Below are 17,714 nucleotides of genomic sequence, written 5' to 3'. Positions count from 1 at the left end.
CCAGAAGGAGGCCGGTAAGTCCTCGCAGGGAGTGGCACGGCTTGATCATTGAGGCATTTGCTATTTGTTTTGTAAGCTCATTCAACAGGGGTGTCATAAGAGTTCTGGGGATTGATCAACACCAGATTGGTGGACAGTTCGAGTTATATTGGCAGTTGGATCAGTTGATAAAAAGTCCTGTAAGACGCGATTTGGCGCTGATAGAGCCTAGTATGCAGAAAGAGGAGAGTACGCAGAAGAGAAAAAAGAAAAGAAGAGTAAAAGACTTTCTTAGTCTCTAAAGTGCAAAAATTCTGGTGAATGGCTATCATCCACTCAATCCTATATCTATGAGACTACTCCAAGGTGAAAACATGCGGTGTTCCTCCGTACTGGGCCAAGCCAAAAAATGATGAAGTGTAATATGATATTATAAGGAGCTTATGCCCTTTAGTATTACATCCATTAACCGTATGCAGATGTCTATTTACGAAAAAAAGAGGACAGCCGAACACGCTTCACTTCAGACTGCATTTGCAACCAGCATAACCATTCCATGACCGATCTTATGCTCATCGTCCTGAAAATGCAACTGAAGTCTTTCAACGAGGTCCTCCTTGTCTAATTGACAGTAAGGATTTCCAGCCAAGAATTCTGTCGCTGCCTTGCATCTCTCAGAGCGATCTTCTTCCGGAAACTCATAATGCGCATTAATCCGGTGTAGCGACACATCACTAAAGCCATGCCCTGCTAGATAATCCCAAGCGAATCTCAGTTGCAGACCTTGATGGGGTGGGTCGGAATTTTCAGATCTTAAGAACTGCAACACTTCATTATCGGGTGCTCCTTGGATGATGATGATTTTCGAACCGGATGTTCGCTTTGTTACACGAACGAGCTCTTGAAGTGCCTTCCCGAGGTCGTCCGCATAGTCGAGTTTCCATGACGCCAGGACAACATGGAACATGCCAGCTGGAAACGGTATGCGATCAATAGGTCCGTCCGAGTATTTGACTTCGGGCTTTTCATCTGCCGTTATACGTCCCAGAGAGAGGATCTTTTCGCCGCCATCCCCCAGATTCCGAAACTGTTTCTCCAGGACTTCGCTCACCAGACGATCGGTGAACTTGTAACGTGCAATAGCGGGTAATGCGCTGTGATTATCGAACGGAATGCCGTACGGCCCGAACAGCGGCTGACTTTCGACTTTTCGTGCCAATAAAAGATGGTGAGTCTCAGGCGTTTTGTGGGAAGAGTCCTTAGGCGTGAACTCATAATGGGCTTCTGCTTCGACATCAAACCCGGCACGTCGAAGAAGCCTCTGCCATCCATGCTCCGAAAAAAATGTCTCGTTGGTGTGCTTATCCATCCAAGGTCTCCCAAATTGCCGCACACAATTCCATGTCGGGTCGCGTACGCCTTTGCCGGGAAGCACGCTCGAACTAGGCATTGTCCCCACAACCACGATGCCGCCGGGTTTGAGCCACTCCGAGAATCTATAGCACATCGAATATGTCTCTCCCGGGGTGAGCTGAAAGAGAGAAAAAATAACGAAGACGGCATCAAATGGAGCATCTGGCGTGAATGTTCTCATGTCCGCCTTTTGGAAATCCCCAGAAACTTGTGAGCTAGCGATTTTCACCATCTCCTGAGAGACGTCGATTCCTTGGACCTCATGGCCAGCTGATGCTAGCATGTCCGCGACTGGCTTTCCCGTTCCGCATCCAACATCAAGCACTCGGGCCTGGGATGGAACCTCCTTGATTGCTAGCTCGAGAAATTCGACGAGATTAGGACTATCGGCATACGCATCTTCGTAGCGCTTTCCGAGATGATCGAAGAGTGTTTCCGCGTCGGTCGCCATGGTGCAGCGGATGGATGTATGAGCCTTCACACTGTACAGTGGAGGATAATCGAAGAGTTTTATAATGCTCTAAATCCATTACCGGCGTGCCTGAACTCAATATATGGAGCCACATGTTATATGTGGCGTCATGATCAGCAGGTAAGCTACAAGCCAGAGACCCTCACCTCTCGAGCTTGTGCATTTTGGATCGCTCTGCGTGTTTGTTGATCAATACCGATCCTAGTGATATGTGCAGGACTTTCTTCCACGAGATTTTTCCCTGCTCTGCCATTCGCACGCCTGGAAAGCTTGAACGCAAGGAGATTCGACCCGATCTAGATCAATATTCGCCCGAGAGAATTGACGTCACTTAGAATCTTCAAACAGGTTGACCGTCAAGCTGCATCTGCATGCTGTCGGCTACATCATTTTCCATGACTGTGGTCAATCGACTGCACCGCCGGCCGCTCCACACTGGCGGTATCCACGCGGTGATTTTCGGTGCCCCAGGAACGCCCATTCATGAGTGTATCTCGGGCTCTTCCATAATACTCCGCGGAGTACTGTGTCCAGAATAACTGAATATGATAAAGCCAAGGAGCTGTGCCCACTTGAGTAATTCAACCGAGGAACTTTTTCCTAATACAGTTAGAGCTTCCCCATTTGGCTGGTTCCCCATAAAAATTCCAAGAGTAGAATGGAGGCTCAGCTCAACCTTTTCAACGGCCCAGACCACGTCTTGTACTTTTTCTCCATGAATTGCATCTCGGATTCCCCAAAGCATGCGGTTTCTTTTCCTGGTGTTGTTGGCACTGCATGGAGTGCAGGCGGCGTTTATCCGCAGGCTGGCTTGCGATCTTGCCGACGTTCCGCCGTCTCCGATAAACCCGGTCTTTGAGCCTCTAAGCCTGAGTGGCGGGTTGGATGAGTCGGATGTATTATTCTTGAAGCTCTCAGGGGATTATCCAGGTCCCGATGGATGTGAGCAGCTCAATGGGGCAGTAGCAAAGGTTCTGGTGGATGTGAAAGTGCTAGGTCGTTCTGTCGGACATCAGATTGAGTCGAATGGGAGCTGTCCCACACTTTCTCCCATTGGACATTTAAGGTATGCCCATTACTACATAGGAAATATGCATATACTAACATAGTATAGATCTGATCCTCGAACATACACAAAGTATGAATCTTTCTATGCATTGGACAGCGCATACCGACTACACACTCTCGCGACAACTATTCGTCTTCAACTCAATAATGGCAGCGATGTGGCTTGCGTTGCAGCCAAGATTACTCCCGATATCGGCCCTCTTGCGTCAAATATCTTGAAGTTACTTCCATTGGCCATCATGCTCATTTCAGGCATCATTGCTGCCGGGATCAAGGTCTATCACAGTCGGGGATCAAGCATGTTCCGCTACGAAATCGCCAATAGCGTCAACGATCCTGCTGAAGCCTTCTTTCCGGGGATGGGGAGCTGTCTACAGTACATTCAGTTTGTCTTCATGACAGGTTGCCTGACTCTATCTTACCCTGGCTTTTTCAAACCCATCGTCAGTCAGCTTGCGTGGTCGTCACTTTACTATGCCAATGGTCCCATTGGGCATGAGTTTACTTATCCAGGAACCAGTAACGGTATATATACGATAAATGGGACTTACGGTCTGGAAGAGATGGCCCAGACCCTGGGAGCGACCACAGTGGGTGATCTCTGGATCAATTCTACTATCAATTTGGCCGTGATGCTTGTGGGAATTGCGGCTGTCATCCAACTAGCTACGCTCGTCAAGTGGGTGAAAAATATACTTCCTTTCTGGAAGACACCAGGGGGCCTTGACCTCCGAGCAGAATTCCTGACTCGTATCCAGCATACTGGATGGAGTGTCCTTCGCACAGTACTCCAGTACTACCTCCTTCCCATAGTCACCTTCTCGCTTTACCAGCCCCTTATGGCGACCTTCTTCCCAGTGTATCGCACATTGCTTGCAGTCATGTTGGTAGCTTTGCTGGCTGTCACACTGGGGCTTGTCGTCCGCTACCTCAGTATGCAAAATCGACAGGACATTTTCTTCACGGACAGCAGTCTTTCCAAACGAACGACCCGGTCATGGCTCTCAGATGCGCTGCATGGTCTTCCTTTAATCCAAGGAATAGCACTCGGTGGCCTTCAGATCTCCGGAGTGGGCCAGATTATTGTTCTTGCTGCTTGCGAGATATCCCTGATTATGGTTCTCGCATTGCATCATCGAGGGGATACTTCGCTCTGGAAATTGGTAGTATTTCCTGCTGTCCGGTTGACAACGATTTTCATGAGCTGTGCATTTCTTCCCGCTACAGGGCTGAGCGAGGGGATAAAGGGCTATTTAGGATATTCGATCTTATTTTTGCATGCTGCAACTTTGGTGCTCGGATTTCTAGCTACTGCTATCGTGGACCTGACGAGGTCCATGCTGGGAAAAGCCGATTCGGCGGCACGTCCAGATAGTACTCCAGTATGCTTACCATATCTTTCCCTGCACCGGGCCAATGCTAATGATGCTAAGGTATTCGGTTTTGACCAATTATCACGACGCTCGAAGCGAAGAACGACCTTTGGTGAATTACCAGCACTTCCCCCGGGTGGTATGTCAAAGTCAAACCATGGAATGCATCTCAAAATGCTAACCCGGGCTAGATCAATCTAATACAGTCAATATCACACACACAGCATTCAGAGCATCCTCTTTAGAAGGCTCAGCTATCACTCGAGATAATGAAAAACATTACTCTTTTCGACCCCCTCGTCACAACCATACATCAAGTTCCCCAACGGACGACATAAGCAGGACAACTATGCAATTTATACCGTCATCGCCATCGTCATCTACATCGTCGTCAGAGATCGATAGAGTGTCTGACGGTTCGAGTATGGAACTGGCAGACATGGACATGGACATGGAAATGGGTAAACCATCCGATGTTGATTACTCCGTCCGGGAGTCTGATCAATACTATCGTCACGCCGCTGGGAGGACTATTGCCATGGGATCATCTAGCCCGAGGCAAAATATTCCGTCAGGATCGACAGACTCTGGCGCTTCTTTATCTCGGTGGTTGCACCGGAAGGGGAAGAAGGAGAAGGGCTTCGAGGTTGTTCGGTCGAGACCACCATCTGGATGATATACCTAAGTGACTACTCTGTAATTATTTTTTAAGACTAGTATAGACCAAACAAAGTTTGAATTCATATATGTGCATATCCCCAATGACTCCGAGACATAGTAGGACAAGGCTTAGGGCCCGCGACTAGGATTGCCGCCATTGGCCCGACATTGAAAGGATGCTGCAAACTGTGAAAATCTAAACTGCACATTATGGAGAGAATGTAGATGTGAATCGCTCTTTCACTATCTCCCTGTGCCGACACCTCGCTGCATATTTGACGGTTGAGCTTCCTCTTTTCACCTCTTACATCTAGTCAATCATCCACAATGCTTTTCTCCCCAGGAAGATTTATTACAACAGCGAAGTGACGACACTTCAACTTGAAACCGAGAATTTCTGCCAATCAATGACGTGACAGTCCTTCTTACTTTCTACCGCTATTTGCGCCACCAGCCTGCCCAAGTCATCTGTCGTCGTCCCAGCCGCGAGAAAGACCACCAAAACCGTAAAAAACCCCTGATTCTGGACTCGGAGGTGCGGAATTTCGAGAATTACACTAATGTCCGTCCCAGCACGTTGGTTAGAGAGCTGGCGAGTTGAACAGCCTAAGCGAGCAGATAGCCTCAGACAGAACCGAATATCCGCAACCTTCAACACAGCGATAGTCAATGCAACTTTTTCTACTATCTTGGTCGTTCTCATGGAGCTAGCAGAACAGATGCCTTGGGCAACTGAAAGGCGTCTGTATGCACAGCCAGTCACCAAAGAAATGACTCTCTGTTCTCCGCACTTATTAAATTTGGCTTTATACATTACAAATTGATCAGAATCGGGTCGGTTATATAGGGAATTGAGAATAGCCACAGCAGGTACTCAGAGTATCTTCCAAATGGTAAACGTAATAGTAGACTTAAAGCGCAGAACCAACCCTAGTGAACTCCCACACCGTTCCTATTCTCCCATCATCAACAACCAGCCCCCTCCCCCATCTTCATCGGTAAGAAACCACCCGGATGATTCTCCATCAGAAGTGAAAAGCTGCAACCAGGGTGCTGCTGTACAAAAAAGCACTCCTTTTCTTCATGACTTTTCGTCGTTGCAATAAACCGTCCATTGTTATTGTGCCCTAGATATGTGCCCGAGACCACGTTGTGAGACCTAAGCCACATGTACTTATTCTCAACGCAGTGCCGATGACTTACTCCACCATATTGGTATATGCCATCAACAGTCTCAAGACACCTTCCTTGAGCGCGACGACGAGTTTTGTCTTCGGATCACGGATGATAAAAGTACCTCCTTCCAGCGAGATGCTTCGATACCGACTGTTGCGTTCAAATATGGTCAGGTGACTGATACATATTCAAATACTTCCTCTGAGAATCGTGGTTGGTGTATCGAATCCTTCCTTGCCTATGGTAGGCGACGACATCTTGGGCGTTTCCTGGGCTCATGTCAAAGCATTTTTGAGAAGGTACAGCCTCACAGATATTCTCACATTAGTATTGCTGGTGATATCACTGTCATACTGTAATCATGAGAAGAGTTCAATGACACGATATCTGATAGGGCCTTTAAAGGTTTTTTAAACAGACTTTATGATTCTTTTGTGACATAGTAATTCATGCTCAGATAGGGATGAAAATAGTATTAGAATCATATCATGTGATGCTGTAAGTACACCTGTACATGCATGATGGAACAGATACCCCGCCGACGACTTCAGAATCCCTTTTCCACGTCCTAGCACCTCCATATTTGATTTCACCAGTAGAAGCGGATATCTACAACATCACCAGGTGCAGCGTAAGTATATTCGTTACCAATATACTTGCACACACAGCTCACCCAACAAAGAAGCAAAGCAACTCGATACAATGACCTTACCCACAGACTTCGAAAAGTACAAATGCGACACCCCAACACACACCAGTGTTGCAGACGACTCAACTTCTGAGTCAAGCTCAGTCGGCTGTCCAAGTCTCAGCTCTGACATGGGATTGTTCAATGCCTCTCCCTGGAATGGTGGTCTATACATAATTCGCGACCCAAAAACAGGCCTCGCCATCGCCCTCAAAGAAGGCACCCTAGGCCTATTCCCTGACGTCTACCATCGCGGCAGTGGAGGTCGCTGGCGCTGTGTTGAGAATGACTGTCTCTGGCTTGGCTTCAAAAATGCCGTCTCGGGGGCTTATATTGGGCATAACAACAAAGGGGGGTTTGTTGCTGAGGCAAAGAGACATAACGGTTGGGAGTGTTTTTGTGCAAGACAGCACCCATGTGGTGGGCATGTGCTGCTTGTGAAGCATTGGAGTGGGTTTCTGCCGATGAAGATTGGGGGAAAGGATAATAAGGAGTTGGTGGTTGATGCTGAACGAAGAGGGGGAACGGCGTGGGAATTTATCAGGGTTGACGAGCCTTGCGATATTGCATAGCTATTGTTTAAATGACTTGATATAATAACATATGAAGCAACTGGAGGCCGTGAATATTGAGCAATTGCTGATAGTATTCGTCATTCAAATTACAGCAGTTGCACTACCACGGAATTTTGGTATGGATGTTAAACAAGGGTAGCTGGTGAATGGCGGTGCTGCGGCAGGGAACATTGCCCAACGGCCGCTGTGATTCGTACACCCCAACGATTTGCAAACTCTCCTTTTTTGTTACAGTCCAGTTCACGATTCGATCTCCTCTAGTAAGCATCATAGACACTAGAGAAATAAGACGGATTAGGCTGTGAGTTGAACACCTTATTCGCTTTGCACATAGCTCTGGCGTGCCCATAAAACAGAAAAACCCGAACCTCAATGTGCCCAGACGAAGAAGAATGTCCTACACCGACTCATACCAGCGTCTCGAGCGAAACAATCAGCCATCCGCCTCTGGATATGAATGAAACAATATTTTATGCAGGAGCGGCTCCCTGGAAAAGCAACAAATACATAATCCGTGACCCTGAAAGCAAGCTCGTCATCGCTCTCAGAAACGATGTTTTGGGGCTATTCTCTGAACGATACTATTATGGCGGTGCAGGCCGCTGGCGCTCCATTGAGAATGGTCATATGTGGCTCGGTTTCAGAAATATCATTTCAGGAACATACATTGGGCATGATGGCAAGGGGAAGTTTGTTGCAAATGCAAAGCGCCATAGTGATTGGGAGTGTTTCTGTACACGGCAGCACCCGAGCGGAGGCCATTTACTCCTAATGAAGGAGAAGAAGGATGATCTCGACGGTTTCTTTTCGATGACAACTGGGGGGAAGGATAATAAGAAGTTGCTGGCATCCACCAAACAAGAAGGGGGAACAGCGTGGGAATTTATCAGGGTTGATCCTGGGTTTGAGTTTTAGACCGAGATAAGTAGCAGGATGGTTTATGGGATATGCATCGAATTCGTCAAATACAAAGGCCTTAGGTGCTGTTCTATGTCATGTGTCCCACATATATCACTTCCCGCAGTTGTTTCTTCACTTCATTCATTTATCAGTTCTAAGAATGATCTCTCTATCTTCTCCTTGGCCATGGATCTCCTCTTCAACAACCCTGGCCCCCAAAGCATCAGAATGTGTCGTGCTTCACCCTCTTCTCCATTGGCCGGCAATGGAGTGTCATCGCTCGCTCGCTAATTTGAGGCTTCATGCGATTAATTTTAGTTCCGGCTATAGCCAGAGGTTCAAGGCTGAATGCAAATCCTGAGGGATTTATTAAGGAATTTCCTTCGACAATTTATTCGACGAGGCTCAATCGGCCTGAGGGCTGTTACCTGTCCTGTCAAGGTTGTCATGCTCCGCCCCATAACGGTCATTGGTATTTATCAGGAACATATATCAAAGCTTTTGTTACCCTGCCATTCTTATTGAGCTTCCCAACATTCTGTCCATCCTCATATCTATCATCATGGTCTTGCCCAAATTAAGATGCGATCCTAAAGACATCAGAGCCACCATAGTCGTCACATTCTCTGCCTCTGACCTTTCTCTCCACTGATCCTGTACTAAAATTCACCTCCGCATCATTGAGTCGACGCAGGATCAGCCCATCACTATATGTACTAGTCACACAATATGTGCTCTTGAAGAAGACACAATATCTCAAGGTGTATTTGGAGGCGGGCTACTATCTATCTCAAATCCCAACAGACGCATTTCTCAGGGAATGCTCAGACCTCACTATCCCCGTTCCTCAATATCACCTGCGAACCTCAGGGAATGTGACCTGGAGTGGGCTACAATTCCTGCTACTGGAGGAGCAGAAGTGACACATGAACTTTCAATGTCTAGGCTCTTTGCCCACGCTGACACAGTAGAAGGGGGCGAGCTTAAGACTGGGGAGCGTTTTAAAATGCACATGAGTGACGAGTATATCGGAACATTATAGTGGTGCTGGGGTGATTTAGAAGGTGATCTCAGGGACAAACAGCTCCATGCATATCAGAAGGGAATCACTTTTCTTGATGTCTCATTCCCTGTAGATCCAGACAACTGGGCTTTGGGTGAGGATCCATCTGGGTTGAAATTTGAGGATTATTCAGGCTGGGTTGAGTTTGAAATTGCTGAATGATCTTTCCAGTATCCTTAAGCCAATATCACCGCCTTATTCTCGATCTCCATCCATGGCTGTATGTAATAGGTTTGGACTGGTTGACTCTGGGAGTAGTCAGAGTGGCACTTCAGGAGGCCCCGGAGCAAGCTGGAGTTCTATGGTGCATGTCCTGGAGCATCCTTCGACGCTCCCTGATCTCGCAGTAAATCATCACGTGAGACCCTTGCAATGAAAGAATGGATGTTGTATGTTGTATTTGGAGGCGGTAGCCTAAAAGGGCACTAACACGTAAATGCGGCGGGGTACAGATACACATTCACATCTTGAGGTATTTTTACTGGATTATCCTTCTCAGCCATTCCTTTTTCTTTCAATCAGCGTCTCAAGTTTTTATCCTGCTACCAACTGCCAATTGTACCAGAAGCATCATTTTTGTTTTACTTTACTGCAACATCAAGAAATAAGGGAAAAATGAGACTGGTGGCATTCTGTTTGCTTCTTTTCATCCTTTTACCGAAAACAACAGTATGGAAAACCTTGTGCTCCTATATAATATCGCCCACTACAGACCAAGAACAATACAATGCACTAGCATATCCAAAGATGCTAGAAAAACCAGTTATTCCAAATTCATTGGCGGTTCTAGTTCAAGACAAACCAATACCAAAAGCCAAGACACCTCCCTGGCCAGGCCAATCCTTCATAATCCGCGACCCAAAAACGAACCTCGTCATCGCGCTCAATAACGGTAATCTGAGATTATCCTCTCAAAGGACAAAGGGCTACAGTGAAGGAATCCATTGGTACTGTGTGGAAAATGACGAGATGTGGTTGGGCTTTTATAACTCCATCTCGGGGGCATATATTGGGCACAACAACCGCAACCAATTTATTGCTACAGCAAGGTGGCATGATGCTTGGGAGTATTTCTGCGTGCGGGAACACCCGGATGGTGGGTATTTGCTTCTGGTGAAGCATTGGGGAGGTTTCTTGCCGATGAAAGTAGGAAAGAGAAACAATTTGGTGGTTGATGTGGGGAGGAATAGTGGGACGGCGTGGGAGTTCATAAGGGTTTAGGTTTTGGGAGGTAAAATGAAGCTGATTAATGTATTATAGCAGTTATTATTGTTTGACGCAGTGATGCTAATTTGCAACGTCCCATTAAAAGCATCCACCTCAACCAGGAGCTCGTGAACTCGCATTCCCAGACCCCACATTAACCATTACAAATCATCATCATCATCATCATCATCACCCATAACAAAACATTCCCGTGTCCCAACCCTGCAATCCCCAGTCTCAACCCTTCTGCACACCACGAACCCTTTTTGAGCAAACCGAACATGCCCAAACAAACAACCCAAAGTACAGAACCCTAATGCAGTCAGCACACACCACCCTTCCTATCTCTCAAGGTAAAATAAACTCACGAATCCAAAATGCCAACTACACACCCAAAATACTCCATCACCCTCAGCTGCATTGAATATATATTACACGTCCCCGAATATCTACGGTCACACGAATACTGCGATCCATAGCTCGTCACAAAATGCAGCTTTGCAGCGCAGCATCCCAGAATTGTGCCGAAGGCGATCAGGCCGAATGTTATGTAGATTGCGGGGTGGATGAAGACGCTGTAAAAGCCGCGGATTGCGAGGATTAGGAGGGACCAGAAGAGAGCGTATGCGGTCTGTTTGGTCGTCGATTAGCAACCGGAATGGAATTGGATATAGAATTCGGAGTAGGAGTAGATGTACAAAGATTAATGGAAACAGGGTAAAATAAGCACCTGCGCCATCCGTATACACCTTGTTGTGTGCTTTGAATACCCATGCAAAAACAACAACGCACAGGATGGAAGATATGATGGTGGAAATGCGTAGGATAGGGATTGCCGGATGGCTGTTGCGGGAGGTGTGTCGAGAGTTCATGGTGTATTCTGTGTCTGTGCTTGATTAGCTTCTGGACATTCACATGTATTCAAATTCCTGCGAATTCAGGGTTCTTATATAACGGTAACGGTACCTGCCAAACGTAGCCAAGGCTGATATGAAGTCAAGAGGTGGTTCGGTGACGATCAACTGGCGTTTGAGTTGTTGGACTTGATGCCTCCGCCTGCTGAGCCTCAATAAGAGGAAGGGCATTGTATTCCAAGTGGATTGTTGAGATGTGTTCATCACTTTCCTGAGGATGGTTAACAATTGGTCGAGTGATGCAGGAACTTGTCAAAGATAGAAACAATCAGGGACAGCGAGGCAGTGAGATTCTATCCAATGTCTGCATCAGGCTGTGCATAGTCATCTTAGGTCATGAAGGCCTACTATGAACACACCTGTATCCTACCTACTACTAAAGCACCAACAAAAGAAAGAAAAGCTTAAAAACCGGGTATCGATCATATCACATAAAATCATTACCACTACCATCATGAATCCAACCAACGACCCCCTAAGACAGCCCCATCCATCTCTCTCTGTCTCTCCAAATTCTTTACCTTCTCATTCAGTCTCATAATTTCCTCATCCTTCTTCTTCAGCGCTTCTCGTGAGATGTCCCGCCCGCGGCTAATCCCCTTCATCCGTAAGTCGAATTTATTCAGCAATTCAACGAGATCTTCTTGCGTCGAGCGCGGGATTATCACGTATTGAGATTCGAGGAGGGATATCGCCTGATTCGCGAGGTCTGATGGTTGCTGTGCTGTCTGGGAGGAAGAGGGCGACGAGGCGAGCACATTCTTGTATTTCGTAGGTGTGGGTGTTGTGCAGAATTCAGCAGACGAGGGCGGAGCGCGGTTTGCGGTCCATGAAAATGATGGAGAGCGTTGGGTGAGGGGCTGTGTCGGTGAGAAGGATTGTGCTTGGCTTGGGGAGAATCGGGGCCGCGAGGGCGTCCCGAATAGGCCTTGTCGTTGGGTTTGTAGGTGTTCGTCATTATCAATATCAGATATCTTCTGCTTCCCGGGTGAAGTATCCGTCGCCGTTCGTGGAGCTTTTCGCGGGCTTTCTTCAGGATTTGCACTTTGAACTTGCTTCAACCGATCCGTAAACGACATCCCTTTCCTGATACCGATATCACCGCCATCCCCGAACAGCTCATTATCATCCTCCTCCATCATTGTCATCCTCGCGCTCTTCGTCCCAGAAACTGGCGTGAAGAAATCCCGTATCTTGTGTTCCGTCTGCGGCGTCAATAGCCCATTCCCATTATCGCCCTTGTCCCCGAATGACATTCTCGACCTCTTCGATGGCGTCGTCGGTGCATCCATCCCTGCCTCAGAGTTGGAATTTTCCGTCTCGCATCTCGAATTTGAAAGCACAACAGTCTTCTCTCTTACTTCCGCATCGTTCGCCCAGAGAAAGAAGTTGCATCGTTGGCCTGCGTTCTGTTGTGGTTGTTGGCATGTCCAGACTATTCATCTATTAACTTCTTCGCTTCGCAATACCTAACCAGGGTAAAAGAAAAGTAAACGTACACCACCTTCCATGATTAACACCATTATTCTTCGTCTGAAGCTTAATCGCTGGTGGACGGTTGGGACAGTTGCAGCGCCAGGTACCGTTGATGAAAAGGCCGTTTAGGGGAATTGCGGTGGAGGTGCGGGGGGATGCGGTCGCTGTATTCCCGCCGGCATCATGGGGTGGTTCTTTGCGAGGGGATATCATTGTCTCGCTTCTATAGCTATACTTGTCGTGGTGTGGTGTCACGGTTGAGGAGATGTATTTTGACCGATGTCGTCGCTATGGGAACATGCGGATGCGGGGGTGGAGTGGATGATTGACGTCGCGACCATCTATAATTACCCTTTACGGATAAGTGCGGATGCTGCGAATTCTGTATGCAGTGATTGAATGAAGGAGGCTTTAGAATGCAGTACTCGGATTCATTTCTGTGGTTTCTATCTATCATGGTATGATTACTCCATTAGCAGCCAAGTATATCACTGATGAGTCAATCCTCGAGACCAGGTCACAAAACCACACTGAACGCTTACCCACCAGCGCAGCTAATTGCCTTGCTTCCCGCGGCTGCAACTAGCAGTCGATAATCTCGCCATATTACATCCAATACCAACTCTACGCTTAACCAGCACAGAAAGCCCCATCCTGTCTTGATCCGTTCAGACTCCTTGAGCGGTAAATCAATCAAATCGAAGCCAGACCGACCCTGGTCTTACGGCGCATAACATGCTAGTTGTTGTCAACAAGCAAACGCATACACATTGCATCAACACTTTTAAACCACACTCGGTAGCTTGCTTTAATAAAGCAAGCTTAATCGCAAAATCAGAGTAAAGCCAGACTGTACGATGAGAACTCCTGGCCTGTGATAGGAGTCTAATCGGATCATCGTACCGTCTGGGTCTGGCCATCTTACCATAACTCATACCACCATACTCATACTACAAGTCTGAACAGTAGTCCCCTCTCCTTTCTTTTTTTTATTTTTATTTTTTTTTCGTTTTGTGCATACGGGATGGTAGTCAACCGTGCGTTTACGGGTTGTGGTTTTTGTGAGGTCTACTATCAATGAATAGGTTCAGTGGGTGTATACTTATAGCCTCGATATGGCATATGGAGGACAAAAGTCCTAACCCGTGTGTATGTGGCATCACCTAGTACATAAAACATTCTATGCATGCACGTAATTCCATTTCCCTAAAATAATAGCAATAAAACCATCTAACTAACGAACCTAACGAACAATTCCGCAGGGTATCAAGCATGTCAATCAAATCTCCTCCTTTTCTTCCCCTATTTTTACGACCTTTCTCCCTCTTCCCTTCTTTTCCCCTTGTTCTCCCCTTTATTCTCTACCCAGCGAGAACCAATCTCAACATAACCCCAAACGACTCCTTCAACTTGAACACCTCCTGAACATCAGGTTTCACGGGCTCCCCCGCCGTCCGTCTCAACTGATCCTGTTTCTTGACGCGTCGTCTACGCTCAGCGGCAATCGGGTCTAGATCTTCACGCTCGTCTGCCTCTTCGGGGTCTTCGTCCTCGGAGCCGGCGTCGGAGATGGCGAGGTCTTCTAGGTCGGCCTGCTTTTAATTAGCCCATGTTTTCTGATGTGAAGACGCAAGGGGAAAAGGGAAACATACCTCATCAAGACCAAAATCACTCGTCTTAAAGCTCCCACTCGGGAATCCCTCAGTACCGGTCCCCTCAGCAGCCATCTTTTGCCGTGTCTTATTCAAATGCCACCTCTTCCGATCCTCATGCCACTGGATCAGCGAATTAATCTCCTCGAGCGCCTTATTCTTATCAACCTGACCAACATCAACACCACCTTGGATCAACGCATTCATATCCAATTTCCCGCCGTTCGGACCGTGCCTCAAGAACTCCAGGATCCCCTCGATCCACGACATGAGCGAGCCGAAAAGTCCGTTATCGTGTAGATGCACCTCGTGGATGAATTTGTAAAAGTTGTCCTGGTGGCGCTCGCAGAGGTCGATGAAGGCTTGGACGGTTTGGTTGGGGTCTGCGGAGGCGTCTTGGCTCTGGCACTTTTCGATGACGGCGATGGCGTCATCGGCGAAGTGCGCGAAGTCGGTGATGCTGCTGTAGACGTTGGCGGATTTGTAGACGCGGACGAGGGGTTCGTAGAAGATGGTGAAGAGATCGCGGAACAGTTGGAGGGTGACAGGCTCTTCGACGATGTTGAGCATCATGGCCTTGTCGCGTTGGCGGGTGTAGAGCTTCAGGAGTTGTTTCATGTTGGCGAACCAGTGGGCACCCTCGCGCATTTCTTGGTCGACGTTGTCGACGGCGTAGTTCCAGGCGACGTAACCGTTGAATACACGCTCGAACTGCTCGGGTGCGAGCTCGGGGGTGAACAGTTCGGATCGCAGAATTGCCACGATCAGATCAAGGTCTTCAGTTGCTGCCTCGGAACGAATCACATTCTTGACGTCCTCATCTGCGTCGGTAAAGGCCTTCAACTTCTGGCACAGAATGGGGTCCTCAACCTTGGAAGCCAGCGCATCAATCGACTTCTGGAAAGACTTGATACCGTCGTTCAAAGTCATCGAGAAGATACGCTGCAGAAGAGACCGCGATCCAAATGGCTGTGCCAGGAAGATATCTAGCACACCAGACATCACAGCCGCAGGGTTAGCGACACGAATCACGTTCTTCATGATCGTATACGGAACAAGCGAGTGTATGCGCTTGAACTGCGCAAACAGCTCAGGAGAGTTGTCTTCGGCCAAGAACAGGTGATACAAAGTTGCGGCAATCCTAATCAGTTAGCATGTGCTGCAATCGAAACTGGAGGAATACATACTCGATACGAAGCCACTCAGCAAACTTCTGATACTGAGGACTAAGATCGGCCACCGTCTGCTTCTCGCGAATTTCAGAGAAAAGCTTGGTCAGACCGTTGCTCTCCACGATATCCCGACGGAAGTTCTCCATGTAAACATCCAACTCAGCAGCACGCTGTCTGGCAATCTCGTAGAACCGCTTCTGCTCCTCGATCCTAACAGAATCAACTTCCTTGCGTCTTTGAATATCGACTAGATCACCTTCGGTCAAGGTAATAGGCTCTCCCGTCAAGAACTCCTGCATCGCCTTCGACTCAGCCAACCGCTTGTGCTGGAGAAGGGTACGCAGGAACGCGCGCAGAGAAACACGCTGCTCCTCTCTGTACAGCACCGTATCTCTAGCCTCCTCACCAGATGCTCTAGGCGACTTGGGCGATCTCCCAAGGGAAGATCGATTGGATCGACCGGACGAACGAGACAGAGAACGGTGATGGCTGTGGTGGTCTCCTGGCGCAAGATTCCGAGAAGAACGGTTCTCTTCCTGAGCAGCTCCTACCTCCTGCGTAGAGAACGATGAGATAGAAGACACATCGTCATCCTGTGTCGACGAACCCCACCAACTCGACGTTGAAGACGTCTTGTTCTTCCGTGGGAGTGTAGGGAGTGGTTTCCCAGGGAACTCAGTCTGCAGTTGTTTATAAAGTTTCGCGAAATCGCCGTATCGCCTGCCAACGAACAAATCTGACTGCCCTGCACGGTGAACGCGAATGATGAATTCCTGGACACTGTTAGCCACCATCTCATACCACTTGTACAGCCGTGACTTACAGCGTGCTGATGATGCCTCACCGTCCTCCTAATAGACCTAACTCTCACAGCGGCAACATTAACATCCCACCCATGAATCGCATGTCCGTCGGGCACATTTGCCAGAATTCCATTCTCATTCGCCCCTCGATCCACAACCTCCATTTCCGAAAACTGTATCCTCTCCTCATACCCCGACGCCGTCGGAATCCCCGACACCATCATCAACTCCACCAGCTTCTCACATTTCCTCGCCAGTTTGCGTCTCTTGGTCTCTTCGAGCCGGTCCTCGGACGAGGAGACGTGCTTGTTCGCAAAGGACTCGAGGAAGATCTGCAGCTTGTCTTGCCAAAATTCTTGCTCGCGGGCTTGGTCCAGGAAAGGGAAGTTGCGGACATGGTGGACGAAGATGTAACGGAGAATGGGGAGTTCAGAATCGACGGGGGCGACTTCGCCGTATTCGGACTTGAAGGGGGCGCCGAAGCGGTGCAGGGCAGTTGGGGAGTTGAGTTCGGTGATCTCGGTGCGGACTTGGTGGGCGATGAGTTCGCGTTTGAGGTCTGCACCAGACACTGTTAGCAAGCTAGTCCTTAAAAAAAGAGTAGAATCAAGAGATGCGAACAATGTTCCTGCCTCCCCGTCAGAATCTGCCCTGGGGGTGGTGGTGTGGTCTGCGAAGGTGATGCCGGGGCCTGAGGTTGCCCGCCGACCGGCTTGCGCTGCAGCATCGACTGTCGCTTCTCGTTCTGCATGTTGGTTATGGTGATTCCGACTCTAAACCACTCTCAGCCTCGCTTTATATATTGTCTAGAGAATGTAAAGAACAAAGAAAGAGGGCGGAATCCGTCTGCCTAGCGGAGCAGCGTTGGTTGGGTGCAACGGCGGATGACGTTTTGATCTTATGCAGCGCCGAGAAACGTTGAGTTGACCCTATCAAATACGTGACCTCACTGAGGGACTCCCGAATACCCAGTATATCACTTAATAGTTCACGCTGTTATGAAAGAATTGGGCAGACATTCAGAATATTATGAGAGGAGTTGCTGAGTAGTAACAGTGAGAAAAGAGGGGTGGTCAGTCAGCGGGAATGTCTTATTATATACGCAACCATGGCTCATTCTCTAA

The 17,714-nt window shown here is 48.1% G+C and overlaps 9 protein-coding genes across 9 annotated transcripts; 4 read left to right on the top strand and 5 right to left on the bottom strand.

The window, feature by feature from the left end:
- Positions 1-502: 502 nt before the first annotated feature.
- Positions 503-1,843, bottom strand: EURHEDRAFT_512450 (uncharacterized protein; the record flags this gene model as incomplete). Its single annotated transcript, XM_040786070.1, has 1 exon — positions 503-1,843. The coding sequence occupies one exon, from the start codon at positions 1,841-1,843 to the stop codon at positions 503-505; it is 1,341 nt and encodes a 446-aa protein (XP_040642874.1).
- A 764-nt stretch (positions 1,844-2,607) lies between these two features.
- On the top strand, positions 2,608-4,506 carry EURHEDRAFT_447438 (uncharacterized protein; the record flags this gene model as incomplete). Its single annotated transcript, XM_040783668.1, has 2 exons — positions 2,608-2,930; positions 2,979-4,506. The coding sequence occupies 2 exons, from the start codon at positions 2,608-2,610 to the stop codon at positions 4,504-4,506; spliced, it is 1,851 nt and encodes a 616-aa protein (XP_040642873.1).
- A 2,190-nt stretch (positions 4,507-6,696) lies between these two features.
- Positions 6,697-7,638, top strand: EURHEDRAFT_408445 (uncharacterized protein). The gene is made up of 2 exons (XM_040780829.1): positions 6,697-6,772; positions 6,824-7,638. The coding sequence occupies exon 2, from the start codon at positions 6,844-6,846 to the stop codon at positions 7,399-7,401; it is 558 nt and encodes a 185-aa protein (XP_040642872.1). The 5' UTR covers positions 6,697-6,772; positions 6,824-6,843; the 3' UTR covers positions 7,402-7,638.
- A 138-nt stretch (positions 7,639-7,776) lies between these two features.
- EURHEDRAFT_374246 (uncharacterized protein) lies at positions 7,777-8,319 on the top strand (the record flags this gene model as incomplete). The annotated part of the gene is made up of 1 exon (XM_040778618.1): positions 7,777-8,319. One exon carries the CDS (start codon positions 7,777-7,779, stop codon positions 8,317-8,319), a length of 543 nt encoding a protein of 180 aa, XP_040642871.1.
- A 1,795-nt stretch (positions 8,320-10,114) lies between these two features.
- EURHEDRAFT_399462 (uncharacterized protein) lies at positions 10,115-10,588 on the top strand (the record flags this gene model as incomplete). Its single annotated transcript, XM_040779927.1, has 1 exon — positions 10,115-10,588. The coding sequence occupies one exon, from the start codon at positions 10,115-10,117 to the stop codon at positions 10,586-10,588; it is 474 nt and encodes a 157-aa protein (XP_040642870.1).
- Positions 10,589-10,699: 111 nt separating this feature from the next.
- EURHEDRAFT_130839 (uncharacterized protein) lies at positions 10,700-11,815 on the bottom strand. Its single transcript, XM_040777738.1, has 4 exons — positions 11,540-11,815; positions 11,366-11,459; positions 10,953-11,204; positions 10,700-10,876 (listed from the first exon to the last, which is right to left on the bottom strand). Exons 1-4 carry the CDS (start codon positions 11,689-11,691, stop codon positions 10,811-10,813), a joined length of 564 nt encoding a protein of 187 aa, XP_040642869.1. The 5' UTR covers positions 11,692-11,815; the 3' UTR covers positions 10,700-10,810.
- Positions 11,816-11,939: 124 nt separating this feature from the next.
- On the bottom strand, positions 11,940-13,176 carry EURHEDRAFT_447292 (uncharacterized protein; the record flags this gene model as incomplete). Its single annotated transcript, XM_040783661.1, has 2 exons — positions 11,940-12,922; positions 12,987-13,176. 2 exons carry the CDS (start codon positions 13,174-13,176, stop codon positions 11,940-11,942), a joined length of 1,173 nt encoding a protein of 390 aa, XP_040642868.1.
- A 68-nt stretch (positions 13,177-13,244) lies between these two features.
- Positions 13,245-14,264, bottom strand: EURHEDRAFT_408440 (uncharacterized protein). The gene is made up of 2 exons (XM_040780828.1): positions 14,211-14,264; positions 13,245-14,149 (listed from the first exon to the last, which is right to left on the bottom strand). The coding sequence occupies exon 2, from the start codon at positions 13,881-13,883 to the stop codon at positions 13,653-13,655; it is 231 nt and encodes a 76-aa protein (XP_040642867.1). The 5' UTR covers positions 13,884-14,149; positions 14,211-14,264; the 3' UTR covers positions 13,245-13,652.
- A 60-nt stretch (positions 14,265-14,324) lies between these two features.
- EURHEDRAFT_447112 (PX domain-containing protein) lies at positions 14,325-17,317 on the bottom strand (the record flags this gene model as incomplete). The annotated part of the gene is made up of 5 exons (XM_040783652.1): positions 14,325-14,558; positions 14,616-15,756; positions 15,803-16,560; positions 16,611-17,149; positions 17,212-17,317. 5 exons carry the CDS (start codon positions 17,315-17,317, stop codon positions 14,325-14,327), a joined length of 2,778 nt encoding a protein of 925 aa, XP_040642866.1.
- Between the last annotated feature and the right edge of the window lie 397 nt (positions 17,318-17,714).

This window comes from Aspergillus ruber, assembly GCF_000600275.1.
Source record: "Aspergillus ruber CBS 135680 unplaced genomic scaffold scaffold00002, whole genome shotgun sequence".
Taxonomy (NCBI): Eukaryota; Fungi; Ascomycota; class Eurotiomycetes; order Eurotiales; family Aspergillaceae; genus Aspergillus; species Aspergillus ruber.
This window is presented reverse-complemented; position numbering and strand designations above follow the sequence as displayed.